Below are 13354 nucleotides of genomic sequence, written 5' to 3' on the forward strand. Positions count from 1 at the left end.
TAAGATGTGACCACTTTCATTTTTTAACAAGTTTTCTTTTTTCAGGTGCTCGACAAATGTGACACGCTTCCTCATCCTTTCGTACAATCACAATATTTTCTATCGATGTCGGTGATGTTGCTCACACCTTGATCAGTTCTGAATGTGTTACAGTCAGCAGAGCCCCTTAGTGTGAAATGAAGCCAGCCCTCGTCATCTGACACTATTCCCAGGGCTCCAATTACAGAGCAGGGGTCTAATATACTTGAACCCTGAGCGTGTTCTCATGTAAAATGTAAGGCACAAACCAAATTACAAGCCACTCTGTTTACACACTTTATTGAGCATCATGTCCAATATACATTGCATTGACACAAAATGGAAAAAACAACAACCCCAAAACAAATAATGGCGTTAGGGTGGATTAACCTGGACACACCATTTTCAGAGCGTATTGCTTAATGACATTTCAAACGCACCGAATCTGTGCAAATACAGTGAACACCGGTCAGAGGAGGTCATGGTAGGTTAGAAAATTCTGACTTAAAAAGATAAATGTCAACAGCAGTTATGTGATCATCGAGTCTACAGAAATCTATAAACTGTACACATCACAGTCACTCAGAATGTACTAACAATGGTATACTATTTAAACATACCCGACTCCTTCAAACCTGATTGCATGCGCCAAAAGATGGTTAGCTGTTTTTCAATGTAAGTCACATAATTCCAATGAGTATAACTTAATTCAAAATAAATGCCCTCATGGCTTAATGGTCAGCAACACCATCAATGAAAGTGAACAAAGCCAATGGTTTCCAGACTCCACCCGAACACTACTGTGTATATTCTTCAAAAAATAAAAAACCTATTGTGTTCATTTTCCATCACAACATGTATTATACTTTACTGAGTGGTGAGTTATCTTATTCACGTCTCTATGAAGAATTATAGACCAAATTCAGTGAAGTAAAGGTGACAGATATTATCCAAGCATGCACCAATCAGAACTCGAAAAGTTGATGGAATTAAAGAGCATTACTCAGCAATCCACCCAAAGTCTTCAAGAGTCTAAACCCACGAGTGAATGTGACTTACAAGTCATCATTTACCCACACATTGATCATAGCCAAATATGCCACAACAAAGAAGGTAAGAACGACTCGTTCTGCTATGGAGCCCCTAACATTGCCCAATTGAATAACAACAACCAAAACCCTTCTCAAATTTGTTTTCCTTCGAAACCGAGGTAAGCTCAGACGCCAGTTAACCAGTAGACACGAACAATAATCACAGCTTAGGTTGTTTTCACAGACTGTTTTTGGTTGCCCATGCTTTATCATAACATTGTGAAAAGACATTAGACTGAGTGATAATTAATAGACATCTTCATTGATGATGAAGTGATGATAAAAGGATAGCGTCGGGAATAATCAAGGTTCATTTTACTGACCACTAATCGAGACCCTACGAAAAAGTTTGATCCTGAGAAGAAATGGCATGAACCGTCTGTTAGCATCAGCTTTGCTTGTGCACATCCTTATGTTAGAAAACGATAACTCTCAAATCACTTGAGTAAGCCATTCCATGTGTACATCCACAGCTAGCGAATATAGATAACAAAGCTGTTTGAGTGGATCATGCAGGTTTGAGAGTCATGGTTTCAAACCTCTCAGGACAAACATGAACATAAGAGCGAAATGCTAACAGGAGGCTGTTTCTCAGAGAATAAGTCCATCTAAAAGTTCCCAACCTGTCCCTCTACAAAACAAGTAACCTGTGAGGAGGTGAAGCCAACAAAAGGCAAAGGTGATTCAATGACAGCCAATGACAGAGATTTGCGGGGCCGACATTAATCTGGTGGTAAGTGTGCAGCAGGACAGGTGAACACTTAACGATAACGGGCTTTCATTTTGTCTTGTTTTACACAATCTTGACCACTAAATTGCATAAGAAACCTGGTATAAAGTAGAAACTGTTCAGCAGCAGATAAAAAAGCAAGTTAATTTACAGTAGTGACATATCTTACATCATTAATTTTTCAAAATAAATAAAATTAAATATACAATTCCAGGTAGGAGACAGGTTAATTTCGCTGGTAGGGTTCTCAAATTGGCTCATCTTGCGGAATATGACAACCGTTCAAAGAATCGTGGTTGAAGCCAACCAAATCCTTTGACTGGCAAAACAAGGGGTGCAAAAGCCTTTTGCTGAAATTTTCCCTCTGAAGGCATCCTTTAACTGGGAAAAAAAACAAAAAAAACGTCTTTATTATTATTACTTCCAAGAACATGGTTTGACATACAAGTCTTATCTGAAACCAGTCAATTGACTTACCCTGGAATTTACAATTTACTCCTAATCAAATGCCATCTCTTGACTTTTTCTTACACAGCGAGCCACCTTCCTCTTAAACTCCCCGTTGGGGTCCTCCCTCCATTCTTTCTGCGGGAGAAACATCAGACTCTTTTAACGAAACATCATGAATTGACTTGAGGTACCACGATGACAAGAATGAATAAGGGTTTTCTTGTGTCAGGGAAATGGAATAACTGATCTAACTCACCGCAGCATCCACATTAGCCGGTGAATCACTGTTGGGGTCTGCCAGCATGGATATAACACTAATCATGATTGTCTCTACAGTGTGGATCGGAAGCCAGCGCTCCTCAGGCTTTTCATAACCAAACTTGTCTTCCCCTGGCTCGTGCAGAATTGAGATGCAAACATCCCCATTCTTTGCAACTGTGAAGAATTGGAAGATGAATTTGACAACCAACATGACTTGCAGATGCCCTTCATTAGAATTAAACTCAAAATCAGGATTATATCGCTGCTCGAACAACAGTAGCATTCAAAAATCCATTTACATGTGCAGACAAAGTGATCACAGAATAGATTTGAAGTAAGCAAACATCAAAAAGCAAACTGAGTGTGCTTACCATTTGGGTGCCAGATTTCAGTGATGAACTTCATCTTTGGAGGTCGTAGTGGATAATCATAAGGAAAGGTTAGGTATGCTTTGAAAAACCCTCCTTCGCTGCAGTAGAGACAAGGAACATAACGAGGCCAGATGAGAGATTGTGAAATTAAATAACACATTTAAATATCCCAACTCAAGATATTATTATTCAAATATTTTCCAACTTACAAAAGAGTATCTTGTGGACCAATGATCACAACTTCCCATTTGTATATGTCATCATCATCTATCAGACCAGCTGAAAAGCCCTCGACAGGATTCTTGTTGAGCTCTGGGAAAAGAGGAAAACAGTATTTTACATCCTTGCAGCAATTAGCTATACCTGCTAATCCCAGAGGGTCGCGATGGTAGAAGTATTTATATCACTACTGCATGTCATTACTTTTACTTTTTACGTTTTTTCTCTCCTGCAGTTTCTTTGTCCTCATTCTGAAGGTATCAGACTCGAGAGATGCAACATCCACATCTGACTAATAATCAACTATCATTATTATTATTATTATCATTGTTGTTATTATTAAAAGGTGCTACTATTATTGCTGTTGTAATTACTGGTAACATTATTATATCCATGTATTACTAATATCATTACAATAATCAGACTGGCAATGTTCGTTGGAGGTTTCTTCCTCTTACTTTTACTTACTTTTTTTCCAAGTGCTTGTTCTTTAGGGAAACTTATGGGTGGGTTTCTCTCAATAATATTGCAACGATTAAATCTTAGTATGTACTTGAGATAATGTTTGTTGTAATTTTGCACAAAACATATACAATTAAATTGGAAAACTCAAAAATCAACTCAAAAAACATTTACTTGTCAAGGTGCAAGACGACTGCAAGTTATCATCTGTATGCCAATAAAGACAACCACGGTATAAAGAAAAACAAACATAGAACTGGGATTTGATCTGATTTAGCTGATGCAGCTGCTGACGAGTCAAAACCTGCACAGGGTCATGCAAACACAGGACAGCTATAAAGAATCTACACTAGAGTGACTCCCATATGAACCCAGTTTTATGGGATGTAATGTAATGGGAGGAATAATAAATATAGAGTAGGTGTATGTCTCCTTAACTGCTGTTGATATTAAAGTATGCTGTGAAACAGCTGCATGAAATGTTGAGTTTTGCATTTACAGCAAATTAATGATAGAAAGAACAATCATTAGTAAAGGCCGTATTAGCACATATTTTTTATGTGAAAAGGGTGCTGCAAAACAATTTCTACCATTTACGCTGACCACTGTGCTTAAAGCATTTCTCTAATATATCATTTGTTAAAACAGCATGGATGATAATTGATCCATATTAAAGAATACAGTGGAAACATTCAAATTGAGTTTTTGGTATTATATCATAATATTAAGTGAAGTGACAGACACATTACTTTCTATGTCCCGTCATTTATGAAGGTTTTCAAATAGCTCTATTGTGGAAGAATAAGTAATAGTCTCACATTTTTCCAGGTTCATTCGGTGAATATAAAGATTGGCTAATGTTTACTGAATCAAATTGTGAGTTCCAAAAATAATACTTCATGTTGAAGTGAATCACCAACTCAAAGAAGTGAGTCAACTCAACCAATGATTCACGTTCCCCACACACAGAGAAAGCAGAATGTACATGTTGTATAATCAATGCAGTGTGCTTCATCAGTCATAGAGTGGGGTATCGGCCTCATGTGTTTTAAGTCAGGGGATGTCGTGGTGAAGGGTTGCTGTCATTTCAGCACCACAGACAAAGCCTGAATCCTGCCAGGAGTCAGTCGGTGGTTATTTACGATAAACTACAGTGACTAATCACAGGTCAAACTCGATCAAAACAGGTCCACTGGCAACAGTGTACAAAATAAAATAACAATTTTGCTATATGCCAAAGACAATATATTGTTCAGGCGGCTGTCCGATCCCAGCTTCTGCCAGTCCAGTGCATGCCCATGTGTCCTTGGGCAAGACACTTGACCCTAAATTGCCTCTGGCGGCAGTGTGTCAGAATGTGTGTCAATGATAGAAGAAAAAAGCGAGATGAATTGCAGCGCTGTGTGAATGTGACTTTCCTGTAAAGCGCTTTGAGCAGTCTGTATGCCTAGAAAAGCGCTAAAGAAAAAACACAGTCCATTTACCATTTGGACTGTTGATATACTCGTAAACGTGTATATATATTTTCCTAATTCCCAAAAGCTGCAATCGATTTCTGACCCTTTTTTTTAAGGGGTTTGCTGTTTATTTTGAATTGGAAATTACAGATTTTCTCAGAGACCACACACACACACAATCCTTGGTAAAAATCAATTGTACAAATACAACCAAATGTATGACACCGCCACAGCTTTGGGATATTTGCACCATTGTGAGGAAGTTGCGTCAAAAACTTTTGACGCAAAGTTTAAAATGCATGTATTCCTTTAGATTCGTTTCTCTTGCCCAGTAGGGAGACAGAGAAGTCGTCCAGACCAAACTGTACATCAGAGGTCGAAGTGTGTGGCATTAATGAGAAAAGACACAACACTGCCAACAGCATGAATAATAATGATGTCGAAAAGCCAACCGGAGGAGAAATGTGTTCAGGCAGTGAGGTGCACTGAGATGCGCATCCAAACTGAAAGCAGCTAAAACGAATATGTTGCCTAGCTCGGTGTTGAGTTTGCAATTGGGATCGGTTGCTATGCTCACACAGCAGCACAACGTGCCCGTGAGAGGCTTCATGTTTGGACAGCTCTCATTCGGCAAAGCTAAAGTCATCACAGCCGATCAGTGCCTGGGTTGATTATTCCTTTGTTCCATCAGCTTACTTATGTCCAACTTGCTAGCCTGTTAGCAACGTTGGCGATGCTATTCGTTTGTTGGTCAGATATACATGTTTATATAAAAGCTTCTTAATATATATATATATATATATATATATATATATATATATATATATATATATATATATATATATATGTGTGTGTGTGTGTGTGTGTGTGTGTGTTTTACTTCCACTAGACATGAGGTAACCACAGTAGCTTGATGCTCACACTGAACTGCGGCGATGAAGGAGCCCATTGTGTTGCCCGGTTAGCTCCTTGGGCTCACTTCTATGGCGTAAACATCGCTTTGCGTAGCTAATAGAAAAAAAAGAAGCTACCGCTAGCTGCTAGCTAGGGAGCCGTTATATGGACCAACATTCGCTTGCACAGTTATGTATTCATAATCACCTGCCAGTTGTTTTCGAAGAAGTAGTGCTGATTGTTCGGTCATGGTACGCGGACGTAGATGAAGAAACACTTTCTGACGACGAATACTTTTTTTTCCGAAATGAAAAAACAGAGGTAGAGCTGGACTCGGTGAGAGATGTAGCACTGGCTGCTGCTGCTGATTCCCCTTCTGTGTTTTGACACAGCGTTCAGCTGCTTGGCTTGAGCTGTGCGCATGCGCGTCTGCTGTTGCTTTGCTGTGCTTTGCGCGCGCGCGCGCGCGTGTGCGTGTTCAATCTGCAGAACAGTGCCATAGGGGACATCCAGTACTGTACTGTTTATGTCTCAATGTTTCAGCAAAGGTATCATCTGACATCGGTGCTTTGTTGTGTTTTGTTTTTTTTGTGGTCATTGTGACTTAGTTTGCACAGATGTCTGAAAGTTTGACTGCTTAACCTTCTACGTGCCTTATATACAGGCAAAGGCGAGTAAATCAGTTCTTCAAAACCTTTTTTGCTTTATGCTGGCACCTGTTATTAACTATGTTTGGTGAGTTTATGGTGTAAAACAGATCCATATCAGAGTATCTTCAAGTAGCATAATATAATTTCATATAACTATAATAATTTGATATTCGTAAATATATATCTGCAAATATTATTTATACACATGCAGAGTATTTTTTATTACTCAATGTCCATTTCTCTAAGACCAAAATTCTCCGTACTTCATTATTATCATTATTTTTTCAAATATCCTCATGTAATGAAAGACCAAAAAAGAATGAACTGTTTCATGTCGCCCTAACCAAAAGTCCAGCACTATGTCTCTTGGGAATCATCTCTTGTGAACACCAGATGTATGGTCTTAAAAAATCATGGTGTCAACTGGCTATGCCAACAGGATGCAGAGCTATTGTGCGACAGTGGAAAACAATCACACCCCATCTTTTGAACGCTGGATCGAACTAATGTCCAACATGGCAAGCGATGAAAGAGTCACATCCGGACTCTCTGGACATCAAGATTTATTTCTGAAAACATGGACCCCAATCCTGGACTATATTAATAATAGACGATGACTGATCTTACACGTAACATACAATGAATTTTCATCTGATTAAGCCCGGTGTTAATTAGTCTATATTATTATGATCGTTATCTTAATACATATATTTATTTTAAAAAATGTCTTCGTTTTGCTTGTTTTGTTTCTTTTCTTGTTTCTTTTTATGTATTTTTTTTCTTTTTCCATTTTCTCTTGTTACCTTTTGATTTATCATATGCCTAAATATACGGACACAAGTTTTGCCTGTACAATTACATATTGTTATTTATTATGATGGTAGCTGTGGAGATATGGGGTGGGATAGAAGGGGGGTATTCACAATCTCAAAAAGCTCTGAGAAATGTCTTGTAAAATACATGTTGTAACACAAAAATAAATAATAAGATATACCAAAAAAGTATCTCTGATTTTGGAGTGGGCCATAATATTTACAGCACAAGTGAGGAAGGGCACAAGTAGTATCTTTGGGTGACTAAATAACCATATCCATATATTAGGGAGACTGTACACCTCATTACTTAAAAAAATATTTTTATGTTTATTTTTTTTGTATAGTTTAGTAGATTAAAAAGAAAATTGGGGCAGCAAAAAACCAAACCACAAACATACAGAAGATGCGTTCAAATCTGTCGGAATATGTAGGCGTAAACTCAATCTTCCCAGGGTGGAAAGACGATGATTTTACTAATCTTTCAAATGTAACTTTGCATTATTGTTTTTAGAATTTAAAAAAAGAACTTAGATACTACATTCGTAAGCAGAAATCCTAGATTCTCCGAAAATGATGAGATTTACTAGCGTCGTATTTGAGGGGGGACTTGTGAAGTGCACCTGAAGGCAGCAATATGCGGAAGGAAGGCTGGTGGGCGCCATTTTTAATACACCAGAAGCTAGTTAGCGTTAGCTGTTTACAAGCCCAAACTTTTCACTTGAGACGGAAACCTAAAGCAAGCCCCCATCCTGACTGAACATGAATGTCATAGATCATGTGCGAGATATGTCTGCCGCTGGCCTTCACTCTAATGTCCGGATAATGAGCAGTTTGTTGCTGACGATGAGCAATAACAATCCGTGAGTAATCTCAGAGCGGGATCCGTCTATTTCCTGAATGTATGCGCTCCTTCATCAGCATGTTATGTTGCCCAGCTCGTTGTCGGTGATAGTTCTAAACAACAACTCATTCTATTATTGTAGACGTAAATGCAGAGCAGGCACCTGCAATATGCTCGTCCAAGTTATTACGATAATAACATGTTCTCTATTGTTATTAGGCGGACCTTGTGTATTTTCTTGACCAAGAAATAGTCACGTGTAAATGGTAACGGCATTTAGCGGCTAGCTTGAATTCATTTTGAATAAAAGCTTATTCATTTTGAATTCAACCGATCGGAGGAAATGACACACACGGGTTATTGTTTCCTTTATTTTCCACTTGACAGTCTCGACAGTGTAGTGTGATTTACTCAAAACCAGTCGCCATGGTGCAGTTGCACTGTGTCAGTGAAGACACATTGTTATTGTTCTAGTGTTGCCCAACATCAGTTGATGTTTCTACTGTAGTATGAGACAGCTGCATGATGATCATAGTCTGCAGTGAATCCATTTACATCCCTGAGGTTTGGGTCAATAGACAATAACTATCTTTGCTGTTGTTTTGGTTTTCGTATTTAGTAAGTTGTCCATTCATTTGGTTGGCTGTGTATGTGATATGAAGCTTTGACCATAGCACTTCTGACACATTGCGTTATCATGTGTGCAACTGAGAGACATTTTTCTATGCTGCCAATCTGCTCTGATATTAATTATTTGTATTGTTTTTGATCGTTTGGACTCAAGGGAGCTGTTCTCACCGGCCCAGAAGTACCAGTTGTTGGTTTACCACGCTGATGCCATCTTCCATGATAAGGAATACCGTAATGCTGCGTGCAAATACAGTATGGCGCTGCAACAGAAGAAGGTGCTCAGCAAAACTTCCAAAGTTCGCACTTCAACTGGTGGAGCAGCATCGAACCTACAGGCACAGGTGTGTTTTTACACTTTTCATCTCAGTGTGTGTGCTTTAAGATTGCTCACAGAGAGCAGGATGACACCGTAATAGCAGAAATATTTTTGATGTTTGCTGTAATGATGATAGTATCATACAATATTGTGGCCATTCGAGGAGCCTAAAATATCCTCTAGTCTTAGACACAGTTTAACTTGCATTACTGTGCTTATTAAAAACAACCCTGATGTCAACATTTTGATCGAGACTAGATGTTCTTGCCCGGCCAGTCTTTAAATGATCAGACATAATTATTCACATTTTTATAAAGGTCTTTTTCTGTCTTTTCCTAGACATCTTGCTCTCCAACTCATGACCAAAAATCTATATCACTGACTTGACCAACTGACATGAATGGTAGCAGGAAAAAGCACAAATACACTGAATTTTGTCTTTCAGAGTTTGCCGTCAGAAATTGAGGTAAAGTACAAGATAGCTGAATGTTACACCATCTTGAAACTGGACAAAGATGCCATTGCAGTGCTTGATGGGATTCCATCCAGACAGAGGACTCCAAAGGTAGGCTGCTATTCCTATAGTTATTGTAATAAATTTTTTATGTTTTAATGCACTTTTTCTGATGCAGACCAATCAAAGTAATGATGTGTGGCCATGTCCATTTACATCTCATGTAAGACCTTTGTGTGTATTGCTGTACATACAAACTGCAATGTAGTCTGAACCTTTAATCTTTGTTGCCAAAGTATTGAAGTAATAACTTGAATGCTGTAAAATTGGCAGAGATAAAATGTATGTTATCGTTCTTTCTTGTCTTAGATCAACATGATGTTAGCCAACCTGTACAGGAAAGCTGGTCAGGAGCGTTCTGCTGTGACAAGCTACAAAGAGGTTCTCCGACAGTGTCCACTTGCCCTGGATGCAATCATCGGTATGCGTGGTCACAGACGCACCTTCATCTAACATACAACATTTACGCAGGGACATTTAAACTGCTTAAGTCTGTCTGCTGTCTTTACATGTCCAGATGTCTTATATGCATCATAATTCTGGACTGTTTGATGAACCTGTTTGTGTTTAAAGCACTCAAAAATAAATCTAGCCTTTTCCCTTTAGGTCTCCTCTCTCTGTCGGTCAAAGGAGCTGAAGTGGCGTCCATGACTATGGATGTGATCCAGAGTATCCCGAACCTGGACTGGCTCTCTGTCTGGATCAAAGCTTATGCCTTCATACATGCGGGGGACAATCAAAGGGCCATCAACACCATTTGGTGAGCAAAGTGTTAATGTGCGAATACTAAGTGACTGAATGGGCCTTTTAATGCAGCACTCTGTTTATTTAATGCATGTCTCTATCCCTCCCTCATGCTGTCTCAGCTCTCTGGAGAAGAAGTCTCTCCTGCGGGACAATGTGGACCTCCTGGTGAGCCTGGCAGATGTCTACTTCAGGGCAGGGGACACCAAAAACGCCATCCTCAAATTTGAACAAGCCCAGATGCTGGATCCATACCTCATCAAAGGTGTGCTGCAGGATGAGAGAAGATTTTGTTGATTTTTTGTCGTTAAATTCTTTTACCACGACATACTATTCGGCCGCTACACACTAGCCTAAACGACCAACTTTTTGTTGTCCGGGTACCATAAATAAATTGCTGTTTGCACTTCCAGGAATGGATGTTTATGGCTACCTGATGGCACGTGAGGGACACTTGGAGGATGTTGAGGTATTGGGAGGACGATTATTTAATATTTCAGACCAGCATGCTGAACCTTGGGTGATCTCTGGGTGAGTCACTGAGAGAACAGCCTTTAATAGACAAACTCTTCTAGACTGTCTAGATAGATTTTTGTAATCCTTTGAATGTGTGTCTTGTTTTTAAGGTGTCACAGCTTTTACAGCAAGCGATACTCCAGAGCCCTTTACCTGGGAGCCAAGGCCATCCAGCTGAACAGCAACAGTGTGCAGGCCCTCCTCCTGAAGGGGGCGGCACTGAGAAACATGGGTCGCGTTCAAGAAGCCATAATCCATTTCAGAGAGGCCATGCGTTTGGCACCATGCCGACTCGACTGCTATGAAGGCATTTTTGCTTTTTAAAAAAAAAAATCCTTTCATGGTGTCTTTTCAAATGTAGTACATTTCTGTTTCATTTTCATTGACATAGCTGTCCCATTTCCAGGTCTAATCGACTGTTACTTGGCATCTAATGGGATTCGAGAGGCCATGGGGATGGCTAATAACATCTATAAGACTCTGGGGGCCAATGCACAGACTCTGACCATCCTTGCCACAGTGTGCCTGGAAGACCCTGTGACTCAGGAGAAAGCCAAAACCCTGCTAGACAAAGCACTGGCCCAGAGGCCCGACTACACCAAGGCTGTGGTCAAAAAGGCTGAACTTCTGAGTATGTATTAACGCTAGACTGCGTTTGAATCTGCATATCCAATATCCATGATATCCAGTTTCAAAGAGTTTTATTTTTGAACTTATTTTGTTTTTCACGAAGGTCGCGAGCAGAAATATGAAGAAGGGATCGCTTTGCTCCGCAATGCCCTGGCCAATCAGAGTGATTGTGTCCTGCACAGAATGCTGGGAGATTTTCTGGTGGCTATTAACGATTACCAAGAAGCCATGGATCAGTACAGCATAGCGCTAAGGTAACCACTGATTGGTTCTTCTAATTACTTCAATATGTCCTGGAGAAAATGTTGCTCTAAAAGTATATTTTAGCCATTTTATGATGTAAGGTACAAGACAAGGTAGAGATTTAATTTTTTAACTGTCAGTTTGTGCTGGTCTTCTTTTATCTTTCCTAAGCCTGGATCCCAATGACCAGAAGTCTTTAGAAGGCATGCAGAAGATGGAGAAAGAGGAGAGCCCAACAGACGCCACGGTGGAGCTGGACGGTGACGACATGGAGGGCAGCGGAGAGGACGGAGACCTGGAGGGCAGTGACAGTGAAGCAGCCCAATGGGCTGATCAGGAACAGTGGTTTGGAATGCAGTGACCCCGGGCCACTGAGGGCTCCTGGGTCAGTACCACCTTCTAACACACTGCAGCCTGTGGAGAGCCTTCAGCCATCGGGGTTGTCAGACAGGACAAAGGGGGGTGGGGGGCTGTACCAGCGTTGCCAACTTTAGAGACGATGCGACTTTGGCTGATGCCCAGGCTTGCAGTGCTGCTGCAGGAAGAACTTCAGTGGGTTTATGGAAATGTACCTTAGTGCAGAACTCCAGCCTTTTTTTAAACTGATGTTGTTTTGCAACAACAGTCAAAGTCTCACCTGCCCCCTCATTGTTGAGGTGATTGAGGCTTGTCCAGGACAGTCCTACAGCAGCAGCGCATACAGTGTAGAACAAGATGTGTTATTCAATAATGTGGTAACTTACACCATTATAAGATGTTTGAAAATCTGATGCTGCTTTTCTTAATACTAATTTGTTTCAATTTGCTGCCAGTCTGTGGTTATTTTGATTAATGGATCACTGTTCCAGGTAATGCAAATGGAGTACAACTTCAAATTCAACATGCTCATTACAAAGTAAGTGTCAGTGTATTAAAAAAAGAAAAAAACAACCTGCTGAGGATCATTTTTTTGCCTGAGTTCTGCAGTGCACAGATCACATTCCCAGGCCAGATGGATTCTGGGAAATGTACACTGAAGCAATTGTTAGAATTAAGTGGTGTGAATGGAACTGCAGAAATCCAAAAATGTCTGGAGTTGTGCATGATGTGACAAAGGAGGGACTGGCAAAGATTTGTAATTTGTGTGTTGTTTGAGCCAGACAGACTCACGTTTACCACATATCAAATATCACAGTAAAGGTTGTGAGTATGTTGGGACTTTGTGTCTGGCAGGCAAACAGGTGTGTGATAACAAGACTATAAACCTTTCTCCTGCTGCTCTTGAAAATGCACCATCTTCATTTTTATTCCGTCACATTTAAAGTTGTCATGTAATGCTTGTGCTTATTTTGTGTTTTTTGAGTCTGCCTTTCTGTATGAAAAAAAACATAAGTTGGGAAGTGTTACTCAACTATATCAATTTAATGTGTATAGTATTTTGTACATATTTTTTAAAATGTATAATAAAATTATTAAACACTCATTTGACATGAACATAGTTGCCCAGTGTTACGATGGCACAA

At 39.8% G+C, this 13354-nt stretch overlaps 2 protein-coding genes across 2 annotated transcripts; one reads left to right on the forward strand and one right to left on the reverse strand.

The window, feature by feature from the left end:
• Nucleotides 1–302: 302 nt before the first annotated feature.
• Nucleotides 303–6356, reverse strand: LOC118313467 (ubiquitin-conjugating enzyme E2 G1). Its single transcript, XM_035638918.2, has 6 exons — nt 6161–6356; nt 3131–3233; nt 2922–3019; nt 2546–2724; nt 2317–2424; nt 303–2220 (listed from the first exon to the last, which is right to left on the reverse strand). Exons 1-5 carry the CDS (start codon nt 6201–6203, stop codon nt 2338–2340), a joined length of 510 nt encoding a protein of 169 aa, XP_035494811.1. The 5' UTR covers nt 6204–6356; the 3' UTR covers nt 303–2220; nt 2317–2337.
• A 1713-nt stretch (nt 6357–8069) lies between these two features.
• On the forward strand, nt 8070–13314 carry anapc7 (anaphase promoting complex subunit 7). The gene is made up of 11 exons (XM_035639407.2): nt 8070–8278; nt 9044–9230; nt 9651–9770; nt 10029–10140; nt 10326–10479; nt 10586–10728; nt 10877–10994; nt 11090–11286; nt 11386–11610; nt 11713–11863; nt 12024–13314. Exons 1-11 carry the CDS (start codon nt 8178–8180, stop codon nt 12211–12213), a joined length of 1698 nt encoding a protein of 565 aa, XP_035495300.1. The 5' UTR covers nt 8070–8177; the 3' UTR covers nt 12214–13314.
• The last annotated feature ends 40 nt before the right edge of the window (nt 13315–13354 follow it).

Source organism: Scophthalmus maximus, chromosome 3 (assembly GCF_022379125.1).
Source record: "Scophthalmus maximus strain ysfricsl-2021 chromosome 3, ASM2237912v1, whole genome shotgun sequence".
Lineage (NCBI taxonomy): Eukaryota > Metazoa > Chordata > Actinopteri > Pleuronectiformes > Scophthalmidae > Scophthalmus > Scophthalmus maximus.

What these genes read in the sequence shown, in the direction of transcription:
- anapc7 (XM_035639407.2), top strand. Translation starts at nt 8,178, where the DNA reads ATGAATGTCATAGATCATGTGCGAGATATGTCTGCCGCTGGCCTTCAC. An exon ending in GGATCCATACCTCATCAAAG is followed by an intron (nt 10,729 to 10,876) that starts GTGTGCTGCAGG and finishes TTGCACTTCCAG; the next exon opens with GAATGGATGTTTATGGCTAC. An exon ending in CAGTACAGCATAGCGCTAAG is followed by an intron (nt 11,864 to 12,023) that starts GTAACCACTGAT and finishes ATCTTTCCTAAG; the next exon opens with CCTGGATCCCAATGACCAGA.
- LOC118313467 (XM_035638918.2), bottom strand. Translation starts at nt 6,203, where the DNA reads ATGACCGAACAATCAGCACTACTTCTTCGAAAACAACTGGCAG. An exon ending in TCTTCGAAAACAACTGGCAG is followed by an intron (nt 3,234 to 6,160) that starts GTGATTATGAAT and finishes CTCTTTTCCCAG; the next exon opens with AGCTCAACAAGAATCCTGTC. An exon ending in TGAAATCTGGCACCCAAATG is followed by an intron (nt 2,725 to 2,921) that starts GTAAGCACACTC and finishes AATTCTTCACAG; the next exon opens with TTGCAAAGAATGGGGATGTT.